At 45.1% G+C, this 17,971-nt stretch overlaps 1 protein-coding gene across 2 annotated transcripts in view; it reads right to left on the reverse strand.

Moving 5' to 3' along the window:
- USP13 (ubiquitin specific peptidase 13) overlaps window positions 1-17,971 on the reverse strand; it is an 89,309-nt gene that overhangs the window by 68,336 nt on the left and 3,002 nt on the right. For both annotated transcript variants that reach the window (XM_087818295.1, XM_087818296.1), the window contains exon 2: window positions 1,972-2,097. In XM_087818295.1, the coding sequence (XP_087674421.1) occupies window positions 1,972-2,097 (126 nt within the window). The remainder of the gene's footprint in view (window positions 1-1,971; window positions 2,098-17,971) is intronic.

The following is a 17,971-nucleotide window of genomic DNA, read 5'->3' on the forward strand; positions in this document are numbered from 1 at the left end:
TCATGTGCTAGGCACTGTTCAGTGCTGAGGACAAAGAAATAAACAAAACAGACAAAAATACCTGCCCTCGCCCTGGTGGTGGGTTGCTGGCTCCATCCCCAGTAGGGGGTGTGCAGGAGGCAGCCGATTCATGTGTGTGTGTGTGTGTGTGTGTATGTCTCTCCCCCCCCCATCTCCCTTCCTCTTTCTCTAAAATCAATAAAAACATTTTAAAAAAGAATACCTGCCCTCATGATGTGGATTATAGATTAATCTACAGATTTAATGTGATCATGATCAAAATCTCAACAGGATTCTTTAAACTACATGAACTGATTCCAAAATCCATATAGAAAAAGAGATGTCAAAACCCAGGAAAGTTTGGGGGGAAATTAACACGGAAAAGGTGCTTGCACTACCAGACTTGTCACACCAATGCAGAGTTGGAAAAATAAGATCAACAGGGAAAAACTGAGCCCCAAACAGAGCTGAATGGTAATGGCAAGTAAAAATATAAAAAAGATGTCACTACAAATCACTGGGAAAGACTGCACAACTCTAGCAATAGTGGGAAAACTGGCTATCAATATGGGAAATAAAATGTAGATCCCCACACTTCACAGAAATATAAAAATAAATTATAGATAAAGACCTAAAATGTGAAAGCACACACATGCATGCACTTCTAAAAAAATAAAGTATCAAAAGAAATATCTTTATGACCTTGAGTTGGAAAACAATTTCTTAGACATGATACAAAAAGTACAATTTACAAGAGAAAAGTTTAGTACATCAAATCTAAAACTTCCGTTCTAGAAAATAATTCATAAGCAAAAAATTTTTATATCTAGAATGTGAAAAAAACTAAATAAAACTTTTAAGAAGAAGATAAACCCATAGAGAAATAGGCCAAAAATAAAAATAGGCCACTCAGAGAAGAGAAAACCAGAATGGCCAATAAACATATATAAAGATATTCAATTCTCGCAGAAGGAAATGCCAAATATTTAGATGCTACTTCACAACCAATAGATTGGCAAAATTAAAAATCGGACCAAGTGTGAGGTTGTGGAAAACCAGGAGTTCACAGTCACTGCAGATAGAAGTATAAACTGGTGCAACCAATCTGGGCAAGAACTTGTCAATATCCAGTACAAATAAGGGCAAGCACAGCCACAAGCCAGCATTACCACTTCTATATATATCCCCTTAAAAATCTTGCACATGTACTCCCAGGAGAAAAATGTTAACTGTTGCATTATTGACAGAAGCAAAAAAAAAAATAGAAACAATCTAAATGTTCATCAATAGAACAGAATAATAAATGACAAAGTAGAATATCAAACTACTATTAGAATGAATTAAGTACATCCAAATGCATCACAACATGACTAGATTTCAAAAACCACGTTGAAAAGGAAAGCTTTATACGGAAGTAGAGTTAACACTATGATGGTATTTATCTGCTTCTTTAAAACACCATCATTCTGCATATGGGTGATGAATACCTACACATAAATAAAATACAATGACTTGTGCAGGAATGAGAAACATAAAATTCACAGCAATGAATTTCTCGGGAGTGAGGGAAACAAAAGGGACTTCAACTTTCAGGAAAACTCTTGTTCTTGCTGAAAAAAAAATTTGAATCAAAAGTACCCAAATATATTTTATTTCTGATTTTTTGATCCATGAGTGTTTCTAGTATTATTTTCTGTACTCTTCTGTTTGTTTTTTACTTAATTTTTTTTCAATCAGTCAACCCATATCTTCTTAACTCCAAGAAGAGGTTCGGAGGAAGAGAAAAATAAAACTGGGTAAGATACGGTTTGGGGGAGCCTATGAATTTCTATTGACAGTCTTGTTTTTGTTTCCCACAATCGAGGAGAATCGGAAGTTATGCGAGCACAGCAGAGTCTCCACGTGGTACACACACTAAGACAACGTTACGGGAAAGATACCAAGGCAGTTCACCAAAACTGTATCTCTCACCTCTCGCACATGTCTTTTCAGGTGCATGTATACACTCTGTCCAGTTTTTCGAAAATGTCTTTCAACATGTTCTCTTCCAAAGGCCAAAAATGTATTCATGCATACATAGAGTCCGCCTTCAGAATTCTAGAAGAAAGAGACAGGTTACAACATTAGCCAAGGACACACCTCGCCACGTGGTCTAGACACAGAGAAGGGGGTGGGGAAGGAAGGCAAATGATGAAGGCAAAGCCTGGTAAGGGTGGCCTGGCTGTCACAGTCATTGTGGTGACCCCCCCAGGGGTTCCACGGCCACCACAGGGGTGGCGCCCGCCCCAACCTTGGGTGCCAGGGGCTCCTGGACAACTGAGCATAGTCTCATAGTATGAGATCCTCAGAGGCCCCCGGGAATAAATGTGCTTGTGGCTCTCCAAACTGGGGTAAATAACAATAAAGGACAGAAGAAAGCTGGCAAGGGACCGAATAGCCATCACTGCAGCGGTTTATTGTTACTTCGTCATCGGTCAGTGCAAGTCTCCCGGAACATAAAGTTTTCATACCCTTTTAGCAGAGCAGGGTTCTTCAAAGATATTGTTCCCTTCCTTTGATGACACATGATATTTGATGGTATCCATTAATAAATTGTAACAATTTAATACATTAAATAATCATTTCATATAGTAAATGCTGGAGGATGGAGTCCAATAATAATCATAGCCACATATTATTGCATTCCTGGTATGTGCAGGTGCTTTATATACAGTATTTCTAATCCAAACAATACTCAAGCGGCTTATTATTATTTCCATTTTACAGTTTTGGGGGTTTTTTTTAAGAATTTTTTAATTGATTTTTAGAGAGAGAGGAAGGGAGAGGGAGAGAGAGACAAACATCAATGTTTGTCTCAAAACATCAATCTGCTGCCTCCTACACGCCCCCCACCAAGGATCAAGCCCACAACCTGGGCGTGTGCCCTGCCCGGAATCGAATCAGCAACCTTTTAAAGGTGCACAGCCGGCCAGGCGTGGCTCAGAGGTTGAGCATCGACCTAGGATCCAGGAGACGGTGGTTCGATTCCCGGTCAGGGCACATGCCCGGGTTGCGGGCTCCATCCCCAGTCGGGGGCGTGCACGAGGCAGCCGATCAATGACTCTCTCACCATTGATTTTCTATCTCTCTCTTCCTCTCTCTAAAATCAATAAAGATATATTTAATAAATGAATAAATGAATAAATAAAATAAAATAATAAAATAAAATAAAATAATAATAAAATAAAATAAAATAAAATAAAATAATAAAATAAAATAAAATAAAATAAAATAAAATAAAATAAAATAAAATAAAATAAAATAAAATAAAATAAAATAAAATAAAATAAAATAAAATAAAATAAAAACAAAGGTGCACAGGACAACACCCAACCAACAGAGCTGCACTAGCCAGGGCTCCACTTTACAGGTTTTTTTTAAACTAAGGATAAGTCACTTGCCCAAGTTCACACAACTTGGAAGTGTCAGAATTAAATCTGAATCTCTTTCTCTTTTGATCTCTCTGTGCAATATTTCAAATATTATTTAATTACAGAATACTGCTATAATGAATAGTCAAAAATATTGCTTGCAGTTTAGCTGCTTGATGTTCTATACCAATCTCATCTCTCCTTTTCTCTCAATCTGTATAACATGCTTCTCTGTAAGCTTAACATCTAAAATTAGCCATGTTGCCTCAATGGGAGTGGATTCTTATTAAGATCCTGTTAGTCTCACCCCTGCAAATAAAAAATTTTTTTTTCTTAAATGCATGAGTTTAGCAAGGTCATGGGATACAGGTTAATAAACAAAAATCTATTTCAATTTTATATTCTGGCAACAAATACTTTCAAATGAAATTTTTAAAACTTGACTATTAAATAGCATCCAAAAAATTCAGAATTCTATAGCTTGTGCTTCTGGGTAAATGTTTCCCTTTAAATGAGATCATTTGAATAAAATTAGAAAAGTTTTTCACATTACATTCATTTGATCAATAAGTTAGGTAAATATTTTCAAAAGATTTTTTAAAATAAACACGCTGTTTTGCATAGTCATAACCCTTAAGAAAAAAAACTGCATCATTATAATGGTCAGTTATTCATTAAGCACATTAAACTGAGCACCAGATATTGGGATTAAAAATAAGAAACACTTCCATTCTCTTCCATTAACCCAGATCCACATGTTATACCAAACACTGTAATAAGATCCAGATAGATCCAAGAGATAGCATTTTAAAAATTATAAATATGGCAGAACAGCATATTTATCCCACCTGTAAAGGGGAAAATAACTTCTGTCCAAGAAAACATACAGGGGTCCAACAAAAATGTATACACAGCTGATAGCTCAATTTAGAAAATAAAATGTATTTTAATAAACACTGCCTTCATAATTATTCAGAGTGTGTGTATACATTTTGGGGAAACATCCCATATAAAACACTAATGAACAAGTTTTACACCACAAAATATAATGAAACAAATAGAAAACCAACAATAACAGAAGGGGTAAAGATGTAAAATATAATGAAGAAAAGCTTAAATGCAAACTATGTAAAATTGATAAAATTACAAGTTGTCAACATCCAGGTTCAACTTGCTAAGAGGTGTGTTTTTTAAGATTCTTTCGTTTTAAATGTGAGACAATATTAAAATCAAATCACCACATTCTCACTACCCTCTGAAGTAAGCACATTAAAACAACCTCCAGGCAAGTACATTTGCCTACTAACTAGCAAAAAAGCATCATAATTGCACAGCCTGGAGCCACAGAAAAGTCTGTGCATCTACTCCCACTATATAATCAATTCTGTCTTTCTACGGAGCAATAAAACTATGACCTTCGACACGGTACTTCTCCTTTGGGTACAGGCTCCAGGAACCCAAAAGAAATAGAAGAAAAAAACCAGTATGTTCAAAAATATTAATGATGTACACTATTTATAACAGGAAAAAAGTAACAACAGCCCCAGATAGAGGAGCTAAGAACCGGTGGCATATAAACACAATGAAATACTCTTACATTATTACATATGTATAGAATTGTATACAATGTGCATAGAAAATAATGTTCATGAAAAAAGAACACATGCTGATGACAAGGAGAAAAGGGAAGAGGGGAAGGTGAGCCTGTACACTGACGAAGGCCTGAAATGAAAATGGAATTTGACAAACGGTTTTAGATTTACTTAGGTCCTTGACTTTGGGCCCACAGCCTCACCTCCCATTACCTCCACGCTTGGTCTAGAGTGTCATTTCTCAAACTAATGTTGTGAAGGAGCAGGTGGTTTTGTCTGGTGTTTTGTTTTGTTTCTACTCACTGGGGAAAGATACCTGGTCCCCTGCAGAGGACAAGTTCCCAGCTCCAGTCAGATGTGAACTTACAGAGGTAAGTCCCACACAACCCAAATGGGTCTCTCTCCTGTTCAAACAAACTAGTCCACTGCTCATGCACTTGGATGTGGTTGCAAAGAAATTTCTAAACACATGCTCTCAATGTTTGCACTTATCTCCTCACAGCAGTCAGCTGGCTACATTTTGAGTAGCACTGGCCTAGAGCTGAGTGAACTGCCTAATCCCAAGAGTGTCTCACTGTCAGGCAAGCACACCTCAAGGACCTTCAGGGACACCAGATCAGGCCTCAAGCCCTCAGAGCAGCCCCATCAAAACCATCCACAGTTGCCTGCACAACTGTGGATGCTCCCCAGATCCCACACCTAACCACCCGTCCACCTGCCAGCCTCTGCCCATGACCAACTCCCACATCTCCCTGCTCACCCGCCTGTGCTGACAGTCCTTAACCCCAAACCCACTTTCATTTCGCAACTGTTAGCATCTTGCTATTTGAAATCTGTAGCTGTGAGAAACCCAAGCTTCCTTCACTTGGGGCCACTGCATTCAGAAGCTGAGCTACACAGCCGCTCCTTGAGAGCAGGAAACTTGTGTCACATTCATTACTGAATTCCAAAAACAGTATCTGGTACAGAGCAGGACTGAACAAACATTTACGGAATGGATGGCAAGGTTTGTGTAATTTGTCTGTCATTCCGTTACATAGTTTAATCTCTCTTTCTAACTGGTCCTCAGTGCCCGTTTTTAAAATGTTTCCTGGCACATGCTCCATTTCAAGTCTTTGGCATAACTAAATAATGGGGATCTTGAAAAGAAAACTGGCCCTGGCGGTGGCTCAGTTGGTTGGAGCATCAGCCTGTACACCAAAAGGTTGCAGGTTCGACTCCCAGTCAGGGCACACACCTAGGTTTCAGGTTAGATCCCTGTGCGTTTGGGAGACAAGTGATCAATGTCTCTCTCACATCGATGTTTCTCTCTCTCTCAAAATCAATAAAAACATGTCCTCAGGTGACAATTTAAAAAAAAAAACAAAAAACTGATGGCCATGCATAGGAAGATAGCCTGAGACACCAGCAGGAATATTAGCTTTTCTTGTTTATTTGGCTAAAGTCAACTCTTAGCAGCTTGGACACTTGAACCCCACTGTCCCAAATCTCCCACCTTCTGTAATCAAGCCAGCCTCACACGGCTCTTCGGGACAGTGCCTGCCATCTCCACACCCCATCCCGCCTTGGACCCTACTTTCAGAGGCCACCCAGCCCAGAATGGCCTAAGTGTGCTTCTCCGTGTGTTCCTAGCTCAATAAGATTCCAAGTATCATCTTCATGATGCACGAAAACAGACACTTAACCAAGATGCAAGACGATTCAGAAACCTGAAATCACAGGGAAGTCAAGAAACACCACTCAGTTTCTCTAAGGCTTTATAATGACTCCCCTTGAAAACTTCTCCCAGCCCACAATCAAACCATAAGAGAGAGGAGCAGCAGCAGAAGCCATGGTTTAAACGCCCTCTTCAATGCCTCTCAATATAGATACGATATATCCATCGCCATTCATCTGTTACTTGACATTGTGGCACCTACATGCTCTTCAGAAGTAACCTTTACTGTGCCGCCTGCCATTGAAGAGAACACTGAAACAGTGCTGGAGAGAAAGGTCAAGGTTGCAACATGTTTCAGAGTAGCCAGTGCCCAGTCCTTTTAATTAAAAATACACCACATTGTCAATGGGTAGGTGTTCGGAGAACTCTGTTTACAGCGCTGTGTTCTTGGAGACCAGCCCTCGCTGGAAGACAGGAAGGAGGGCGAGCCCGTGTGCGCGGGCGCTCGGGAAGCAGAGGGCTGCGTAACGCTTGTTTTTAGAACCACAGGGCAGTGTGGAAAACAAGCGGTCATCGCCACAAAGAGCAACATGAGGTAGGAAGACGGAGCAACAACAAATCCACACGCAGGACGAATCGCATACTGACACCCCGCCAGACCGTGACTCATGCCCTCGTGCCAAAGTGACGGCTTGAAGTATCTTCTGGAACACTGATTTTTTTTTTTAAATATATCTTTATTGATCCCAGAGAGAGGAAAGGAGAGGGAGAGAGAGATAGAAATATCAATGATGACAAAGTCATTGACTGGCTAGCCCGCAACCCGGGCATGTGCCCTGACCGGGAATCGAACCCTGATCGCCTGGATCCTAGGTCGACGCTCAACCGCTGAGCCACGCCCGGCCGGGCAACACTGATTTTTTAAAAAAGAAAAAGTGAAACAAACGACGTTAACTAAATTAGGTGGCATATCCATGAAATGTAACACTCTTCGGCCATTTAAAATTGACTTGCGATGAGTATTTATTGAGAGATATTTCTGAGGGATGAAAGCAGGTGGCAAAGCTGTGTGTGTGATGTTATAACGTGCGTGGCGTGGGCACCCTGCGTGGCGTGATGTTATCTCAGCAGGGGAGACCATGTGGGATTTCCTTCCTCATGTCGTCTTTTGGCATTTTCTAATTTTTCTTCTGAAACAGTAATATTTTCCTTAACTGAATGTATTTAGAACCAAATATATGTACATGGACTAGATCAGGCAGTTGGTCAATGTTCCCTTTTCTGCACTACAGCTTTTGCAAGCCAACCTCACAGCTTTAAGGTGCCGCACGCTCGCGTTACTCAAAGGGGAAGCACGGTCTGAAATAACTGAGAGAGGAATTTGAAATGCGCAGCTAAGGAAACCTGGGAACGCACAAGTGAAGGAGAGGCGATGAGGACTGTGATCTCAGGGAGCCGGGCTAGAATGTGATCACAGCAGGAAAATGAAACGAATCAAGGACGCTGTACCCCAGTGGGATGCCAGCCAAGTTTACAGCAGGGGGGCGGGCTGTGTGGGGTCCAGAAAAGAGGCTGTGAAAGGGGAGGAGGCTGTGCTGTCCTCTCTGGGGCAGGAGGAGCTGGCGGGGGCGAGGGGCAGGGGCTTGTCCAGCAGAGAGACGAGCAGGTTGGTGCCCTGATGACACATCCGGGTAAGGAGAGGCAGGAGATAAGCAAGAAGGGGATTCAGAAGGTAATTCCAGCAGTGCTAAGAGTGACAGAGAAGCCTGAGGGGAGGTGGGGAGACAAGAGGGCTGGGGCCACCATGCAGTCAGGGGCTGGGGGCTGGGGTAGGCAGGTGAGGGGAGAGCTCAAGCATGAAGGCCCAGGGAAACAAAGTGAAAAGAGCACTCCGGCTAGACAAAAAAGCATGTGGAAAGGCCATGGCTCTGGAGGAAACTTAGCTACATCCTCAAAAAAAAACCCCCAGAAAGTCAGGACGCTGGAGTGGAGGGAGAGGGAGCAGGGTGTGAGGAAGCGGGCTCTGCGGAGCTGGCCTCACGGGCACGAGAAGAGCTAGAGCTCACTCTCCGTGGGATGCAAAGCCACTGGAGGGTTTTCGAGTGAGCAGTGCCACAATCTGATGACCATTTTTAAACGATCACTCTGGATACTGGGGTAGAACTATGGGGAGGGGCGTCAAGAGAATGCATGGTTAGGAGGCCACTATATATTCTAGACCCACACTGTCCAACACAGCAGCCACAGGCCACAGGTGAATACTGAACTCTAAATGCATTTAAATTACGTTAAATTAAAAGTTCAGTTTCTGAATCACACTGGACACATTTCCAGCAGCTTAACGGCTACACGTGACTAGGGGTCACCACACCGGACAGTGCGGACACAGCACGATTCCATCACCACAGAAAGCTCTTTTCGGCAGGCCTTGTCTGAACAAAGCAGTGTGGTGGCTCAGCCCGGGCGGGGCAAGGGGCAAGGGGCAAGGGGCAAGGGGCTCACAGCAGCGAGGGGGAACTCGGGCAGATTCAGGATGTAATTTTAGGATGGCGCCCATAAGCCTAGGAGGTGGCCTAGACAGATGTCGGGGTGTGTGGAAAGGGGCCGAATCAAGGACGACTCCTGTGTGGACTCATGACTCCACAAGACGGCCCACCTCTCCGCTCAGCCCTTGCTTTCATACAGCAACCACCTGCCTATTAATTCAGCCTCTCGGGCACCTCCACGTCCGGATGGTAGACATGAATATTCCAATGTGCAGAACCCCGGAACACTCTGGCTTCTTGAGCAAAACAAACAGACGACGGTTTTTAGATGCAAGATTAAGTACACGCAGATGGGAAGCAAATGTGCAATGAGAAAGTAAAACAAGGTTCCAGATGAAGGCAGCCAGGACGTAACCCAGAGGAGGAGAAATACGGGAAGAAAACACTGCCCCAAAATAGGCTGGAGCTCAAGGGAAGACTCGACAGTTGACCAGCAGAAAAGAACCAACAGATAAATATTTGCAAAATCCAAAATTTTGGTTTCAACAGGAAATCCACTGAAATACACTGGTCTACATCAGCTAAGTAGAGAACAGCAAACGCATAGCACCTCAAGGTGGGGTCAGCCTCTCGGCTGAACACACATAAATCGTGCTGTGGCCATGAGGTGTTAAGAAAAAATAGAAATGCTAATGCAGTAACGGTCCTTCCAGCTGGCCCCGACTCAGAGGTTTTGCTCTCTGCAGAGGACTCCTACACCTCAGAGCTGCACTGGCTAAAAGCAGGGTCCGAACAGCTAGGTTCTGGCACAATATAAACTCACTCTCTCACCGAGGCGTCATTTGTTAACTTTTTCCCTAAGTATAAAAGCAAATCCTTGCTCTGGGTATGTGGAGCAATGAGGACCCTGTCACCCAAATAGCTGGGGAAGGAAGGGTTCAGGCCAGGTGCGAAGAGCAGCTACCGTAATTAATGCTCACAGGACAAATGGGCAAAATAAAAATCGTCAGAGGATGAAGGCACCGAGGTGAGCCCTAAAACGAAGCTGTAATGCACCAAAGCTGCTCCCAGCATACATCTAAAAACAGAAACTGTGAAACCACCTTGTCAAAGGTAAAAACCTTTTCTAGTCATGTCTTCTTATTTCCTAAGACATGGTACTCTGCAGGATGCATTTCCCCTGATAAACTGCTTTACACATGAGGATTCGGTTTGCAGGCTAACCCACGAGAGCCCATCGCAGGAGCTGAGCATGAGTGTGAATAACAGTCCTGCACAGTTCCCCTCAGGAGGCAGCACACACTCCTGCCCCAGGCTGTCACTCAGGGCAGAGCCTCACGCGGGATCACCAAGTCCGGCATGTCTCTCTTTGCAAAGCCAAGACCATATAAGTCCCGCTTTACCTTCCTCTTGGAGGGATCCCTCCCACTAACGCCCACTAATGAGATGGGTAGCAGTAAGTTATGTTTAATGGGCAGCTGGGATACAACCCTGCAAGGTGGGTGTGACAGAGAGGAAAGCCAAGGCCCAGAGAAATTCAGTGAAATTAAGGCACTTGATGAAATCATATTGCTACTACATAGTAAAAAGGTGGGGGGACTTGAACCCAAGCCAGTCTCTCCAACCCCACCCTCGCCTGCTGCCTGGAGCAACTGAGAAGCAGACGTGGTTTTGGTGGCAGGAGCTAGGTGGGCGGCTGTCAGCAAGCACACACCATCGTGGGGGCCTGGGAAAAAGAGCAGTTTCTTCTATTTTTTTTGAGGCTGTTTCATTCCAAGAAAATAAAACGGACAGGCAAAGGAGAGCCACCCCACTCAAGTAAGCAGCTTGTGCCAGGTGCTCTCCCAGGCTTTCCTGCAGGCGAGGAGGGGGCTTCAGCAGGCCCCGCCAGCTCCACCCCCAAACTCGAAGGGGCAGCTGAAGCCCCTCGGAGGTGGCTGCTCCAGGCTGACAGGTCCCTGACAAGACCCACAGTGCTGGGCTCAGAGATGCTGGCGAAGTAGTGGCAGGGTTTGGCGACCCCCACAGTCCACCCACCCGCATCACCTTATGGCCAGCCACTGGATCTGTCCGTGGTCCTGCTCTGCTGGTCCGGGCCTGGAGAGATAGCCCACACCGACTGAGGCTCCTTCCAAAGCCTCAGGCTGGAGACCTAATGGCAGAACCTGCCCAATGGCGCGTCCAAAGGAACAACTCAGCGGTTGGTCCCAAAGGATACAATATAGGAATTACTGTCATCCTGCCCCCTGGCCCATTCCTTACCTCAGGCCCATATGCTCTCTTTCCTCCTGGCCAATCAACCTGCTAATCCCACTAACAGATCGCCAACTTTATTTCTGAGAATTGCTGGGGATAGAAACATCTATGTCCAGGTCACCACATTACAGCCTCACCCAAAGAATTAGCCAGGACAAAACAAGCAACAGTTGATTTGATTAGGAGAAAGTTTTCATAATTGCAACCCACTTACAAGAACTGTCAACCTCTTGGCCAATCACCCATGTAGTTAACATGGGGCAATTTCCTCTAGAGGGATTTTATTTCATAAAACTTTAAAATCTACATGTATTCCACCTATAACTATTTGTGCCACATGATCATCTGTTCAAATTTCTATCCTGGAAAAAACACTGTCCCAGGCTCCAGAGTTTCTCTGGAAATTGAGCCAATCAGTGGGAGGACAAGAGGCACATGCCAGTCACTGCTTCCTCTACAACTTGGGGGAAAGGTCCCAGGAGCAAAGAAATGGGGCCCTGGGGCCCTTCACAAGGAAGGGCTATTCACAAATCCAGGGTCTCTGAACTAGGGATAGCCAGACTCTGCAATCTGAACCCTGACCTCTGAGCTCCACCCCAGTCCCCAGTTGTCCCAGGGGCATGCGGGACTTGCCCACTTGCATTCGACCACTCACCTTCTTCACTGACATCCTTGATTCACTCCGGCTCCCAAGGCGCAAGGTGCAAAGTCACCTTTAACTCCTCCCGCTCCTCCACCCACTGCGTAGCCTGTCACTAAGTTGCACCATACCATTCATGAAAATTTCTGTCAAGTTTATTGCCCCCACCAACCACTCCTATCCCCACTGTCACCACCCCAATGAAAGCACATCCCCTCCGATAGTAAGTGAAACTCCTGGCTGATTCCTATTCAAGGTCTCCCCGCCTCCCAGCCAACTATTTCTCAGTCCACTTCCAGAAAAGCGGCACCAAATAACCACTGTCCTCAGGCTGTTCCCTTGCCACACTGTTGAAAACTTAAATGTCCTAGCCCTGCCCAGTGTGGCTTAGTAGGTTGAGGGTCGTCCCATGCACCAAAAGGTCACCGGTTCGATTCTCGGTCAGGGCACATGCCTGGGTTGCATGCAGGCTCAATCCTCACTAGGGGGCTTGCAGGAGGCAGCAGACCCATGTTTCTCTCTCACACTGATGTTTCTCTCTCTCTCTCTCTCTCTCTCTCTCCCTCTCCCCCCACTCCCCTCCACTCTCTCTGAAAAGCAATGGAAAAAATATCCTCGGGTGAAGATTAAAGAGAAAAAAAAATTTTTTTTAAAGAAAGAGCCATGTCATTCTCCCTTCCTGTGGCCCTGCTTCCCTCCTAAATACTCACACCTTCCCTTCCACCTAGAGCACCCAGCTCAGCGCTGGGTGCATAGTAGGCTCTAAATAATTACTAATGCTTGCTAATAAATACTGAACAAAATGTTTTCTTTTCAATATTATCACAGGAAGTGCATACTGTGCACCTCAGGCAACCTCTCTAATCTGGTGGCCTATTCAGATTCATTAAATTCTTATCATTAGTACATTGCCCTGCTGTTCAAACCCTAAAAATAGATGCTTTTGTCCACATCTTCCCTGTGCATGGGGATAAGGGGAGTCCTCAATGACCACCCATAACACTGAACGGGAGCAGCAGCGCAGAGGCCTGGGCCACACGCACGAACACCAGCCCTCTTGTCCTCTCCCTGGGGGACACCACATGTGATCACTTGGACCAGCATCCCCTGGGCCTCCTGGAACCACAACACACAAAACCTTCAGCAAGTCCCCAACACACCTTTCCCTGGCTTCTCAAGGGCCAAGTTTATGACTTGTCAAATATATAAAATAAAAAACACAATACTGGTTATTTTTAGTAGCATTTGGTATGTCAAAATACATGGTAATGATTTTTCCAAAAATAGGAAAACAGAAAAGATGCAGCGTACTAGACACACGTTCCCAAATGGCAGACTTTTCAGTCCTCTACTCTTCCGTTTCATTCTCAAAGCCCTCAGCTCTTCCATGCCTTCAACAATCAGATCCCAACCCTGACACCCACCCTGAAAGAGATGTGCAAAGTGCTCTGGAAGGAAGGAATGTCTAACTCAGCTGGGGAAGGGGGGGGCTCACAGGGAACACCCGAGCTGGTGTTGAAGGACTGCTAGGGTTTTCCTGGGGGAGGGGGCGTGATGGGCTGGGAGAAGGCATTCCAGGCTGAGCATCTGAAGAACACAACATCCTCTGGGCCAAAAGGAGTGTAAGTGACAGCACTGGCTAGGAAAGTTGGACCAACATGCACTATGTCAGAAGAGTCTGGATGCGGCTGTTGAAAATTTCTAGACAGGGAAATGACGTGATAAAATCCACGTTTCAGAAAAACTGAGAGTACAGTGTGACAGGCAGGAAGGGAGGCAAAGCGGTTGGTTAAGAGGGTTCTGCAAGAGTCCAGGCAAGAAATGACGAGGGCCTGAACGGGGGCAGAGGAGCAGAGAGGAGGCCGTGCCGGAACCCAGGAACCTGCTCACCAGTGGGGTGTGATGTAAAAGAGGGGGGTTCACTCAGGCTCATGGCAGCGTAATTCACGGCCAAAAGGTGGAAGCCACCCAAGTGCCCATCAACAGATGAATAGATAAACAAAATGTGGTCTACACTTACAATGGAATATTGTTCTGCTTTAAAGGGGGGGGCAATTCCAGCACATGCTACACCAGGTGAACCTTAAAAAAGTTATGGAAAGTGAAATAAGCCAGTCAGGAAAGGACAAATCCTGAATGATCTTACTTGTATAAGGTACCTGGAGCGGTCCAAATTCATAGAGACAAAGCATAATTGCGGTTGCCGGGGCTGGGGAGAGGGGGGAATGGGAGTTATTGTTGCCAGGGATAGAGTTTCAGTTTTGCCAGATAAAAAGAGTTCTGGAGATGGATATTGGTGATGGTTGCACAACACTGCGAATATACTTAGTACCACTAAAGTGTACGCTTAAAAATGGTTAAGATGGTCAATGTTATGTGTATGTTACACAATTTTTTTAAAGACAGGGAGGAGCCTGGGTGACACTGTACCCCTCCCAGCGCCGGCACTGAACGAGCAGCCCTGTACGTGAGCCCAGTCCACAGGCAGACACATGCCGGGGGGGAAAGAGCAGAATTCAGAGCTGCACAGACGTCCAGATTCAACACAAGCTGAGATCACAAACTTTCTCAGAAAGGCTCCCTGAGACGATCAGCATCATCTCTTAAATCTCAGAACTCGAAAAATGATACAACTTTAAAGGTAATCACTGCCAAAAAGAGACGGCAAGTGACTTGATTCTTAGTTTGGAAAAGTAGGGCTCTAGGGAACCTAGGGCAGCTTACACACACATCAATTTCACTCCTTTCTGAAACACAGATAAAAGGATGGTGAAGGGACTTTTTGAAAACGCTAACCATAGCAACAAAATCTGGACCGTGGACTGCAGATGGGTAAGTGCTAAAACAATTAAGACAGGCTGACAATGTTGAATCCTCAGTCCGGAGCAGGGAAAGCCAAGATAAAATCTGATTTACACCCAGAATTTCCGAAAGACTCCAGAACAGGCAACCTCAGGTAACTCTGGAAGTTGGGGTAAAATGGGGACTAAAATAAGGAGGAAGGTTTGGAAACCTGTCTAAATAGCAGTCAGAGCCCCAGAGCCCTTCTCCACTCCAAGCGTCGTCCCCCCCCCCCCCCCCATCAACAAACTCCTGGAGATTTGTTCTAAAGCAGGTAAAACAAAAGGCTCAGGTCTTCGGGACACTGGGCTCAGTTAAGAACAAAGGTTCCATCCTGAATACACAGGGACTTAGAGACGTAGGTGTAATTTATGTGTCTCAGTCCAGATTTAGTCAGAAAAGACAAACTATTCTAAGCATTTCAGGCAGGAAGGGATTTGATACAGGGAATTGGAGGCTTAGAAAATCATGGCAAGAGCTGTGAGGGGCAAGTCAGAGAAACCGCTACTCATGTTCAGGAAATCATGATGCGCAAGCATCATAAAGGACTGATCCCAGCCTCCCCATGACCTTGGTGGCTCTGAGTCCCACAAGAACTAGGAAAATCCCACGTCTGCCACGTGCCACAGCCACAATAGCAAGCGTGGCTTCTCTTTACCTTCTGAATCTCTCACTGGCCGATTCAAAATTAAAATCCTGCTGTCAAAGGTGTCCTGCTTCCCCCCCCGCAACATAGGAAAAAGCTGAGAAAAACAGGGATAGGGCTGAGGACCAGAAGACAATATCCAGCCAGTACCAATATGCGGATGCGGAGACCACCCTCGACCTATTCTCCCACTCACCCGAGTGCTGGCAGACACGCTTCCACTTTCCAGGAGAGGTGACAAAAGTTAGCTGCTTTGGACAGAGAACTTTTGATATGTGAAACAAATTTGATCTAGTTTAGGTTTAAACCTTCAAAGAAAACAATCTGCACTTCCTAAATTTTGCTTTACTATCTTATATCAGTTTCCGCTTATCCATTAGAATGACAGTTTTTCCACGTAGGTCCTAAATTAAATTATTTTTTCCCCTTCGAGTAAGAACTATGATGCAAGTCTCAGTGCCTAGCACACACAGCACAACAGAAAAAACAGATTCTACGAGGACTCAAACAGATCCTTATACACCTATGGTCACAGCAGCTTTGTTCATAACAGCCAAAAATTGGAAAGAACCCAGTGGCCATGAGCAGAGGAATGCATAAATAAAGTGTGGCACACACATACAATGAAGTATTATTCAGCCTTTAAAAGGAAGGAAATTCCGATACATACTACAACATGGATGAACCTTGAAGGCATGCTAAGTGAAAAAAGCCAGACACAAAAGGACAAATACTGTATGATCCCACTTACATGAGGGGCCTAGAATAGAGACAGAAGATAGAAAGATGTTACCAGGTGTGGTTGAAAGGGCCTTGTTATGAATAACAAATAACACCTTCTCGGCTCTTATCACTTAGGAAATTCCAAGAGTTTTAGGAGCTCTGTGCCAGGACCGAAGACCAAATATACGTTCCTTATTATAAATCACAGTATCACAGGAGGATTCACTGAGCTCCTAACATGAAGCTTTCCTACAAGTACATGACCTCAAAGCTTTTCCCAACACATATCTAAACTAGCCTCTCCCATGAGGCCTAGTCCATCAGTGTTTGGCAAACATTCCCAGGAGAGCAGAGAACCAACAGTGACATCTCAACATCGGCAAGAGATCTCAGAGCTTTGGAGAAGGGGGGGAAAGCTGCTTTTTACAAAACGGTGCTGATGGATGCCTGGAGGGAAGAAGTGTGGAGGCACTGACTATGCTGGTCTCACATCCTCTCAGGATGCCTTTTTGGTGGTATAGCTGCTTGCCCGGCAGGTGTGGCCTGACATCCTAGCCTCACTGCACCAGGATCTCTCCCTTCTCCACTGCTGCTGGTCACAGGGATTCTGCTCAACCTCGCCAGCACAGATACCAACCTGGAAGACTGAGGGCGTTTCACCCCTGGAGCACCCTTGACCAATGGGCCACGGGAGCCAGTGGAAAAAACTCCCCCCTTCCATGTCCCAGGCAGATGATGTGGAGGTACATTCAACAGTTCCCCAGAGTCCCTGCCAGATTAAGCACCAGTGGCCACCGTGGTAGCCAGTCAACCACTCACTCTGGGACTGGCTCTCCTTCCATCCCTTTGTCACCATTCCTTTGGATGTTCTTCCACTTCTGTTCCCTGGGATACCTTTCCAAAATAAACTGCCTGGGCCTAAGCCCTGTTCTCGATCTTTCAGCTCACCCAGCTAAGACCAGGCAGAAGATAAGCTCCCCATCCCAGACAGGGGGGAGGGGGTATATGAGCACAAGGCTGGCCCAGCTCCTCCTGTACCTAATGCTAGGTACGGGGCTTCACATCTAGTCGGTGTTTTCAAACTACCAGCTAAATGGGTAAAAGAACATAAAATAATGGCAAACTCCGGAACTGTAACTAACTGCTGTGGTATATGACACGCACTCTAACAATGGAGGCTTCAGAGGGAAGGACCAAGCCTGAAGCAGAAAGGGAAGGCGAGCAAGCTCCCTGAAAGGTGATCACGAAGGGAAGGTGGGCCCAGAAAAGGAAACGAAGCTCACTCAGTGAAGATCCAGAGACAGACGGGCCTGCTGGAGCTAGCAACCCGCACACTGAGGGGAGGTGGGACAAAGTTCGCTGCGATGAAGGAGGGGCTGGACACCACAGGGGTGGGAGTGGATTTTACATGCTGACCCTCGAAGACTTGTGAGAAGAGTAAACCAATTTCCCCACTTAACCACACGAAACTTTCTGCATAGCCCCTAACAACCAAACACTCAGGCTTACAACCACGACTGACTCCCTTTATCGCTTGCTTTTTTATCTATAGTGGTTACCAACCGGCCAGGCACACTTAACATATTAATTTATTTGATCCACAAAACAACCCCATGAAGTAGATTCTATTATTGGGCGCAGTTTACAGATGGAGAAACTGGGGCACATAGAAGTTATATAGCTGGATCGCAGAGCGAGGATTCTGCCTGGCTGGCTCTCT

This window comes from Miniopterus natalensis, chromosome 6 (genome assembly GCF_054644295.1).
Source record: "Miniopterus natalensis isolate mMinNat1 chromosome 6, mMinNat1.hap1, whole genome shotgun sequence".
NCBI lineage: Eukaryota > Metazoa > Chordata > Mammalia > Chiroptera > Miniopteridae > Miniopterus > Miniopterus natalensis.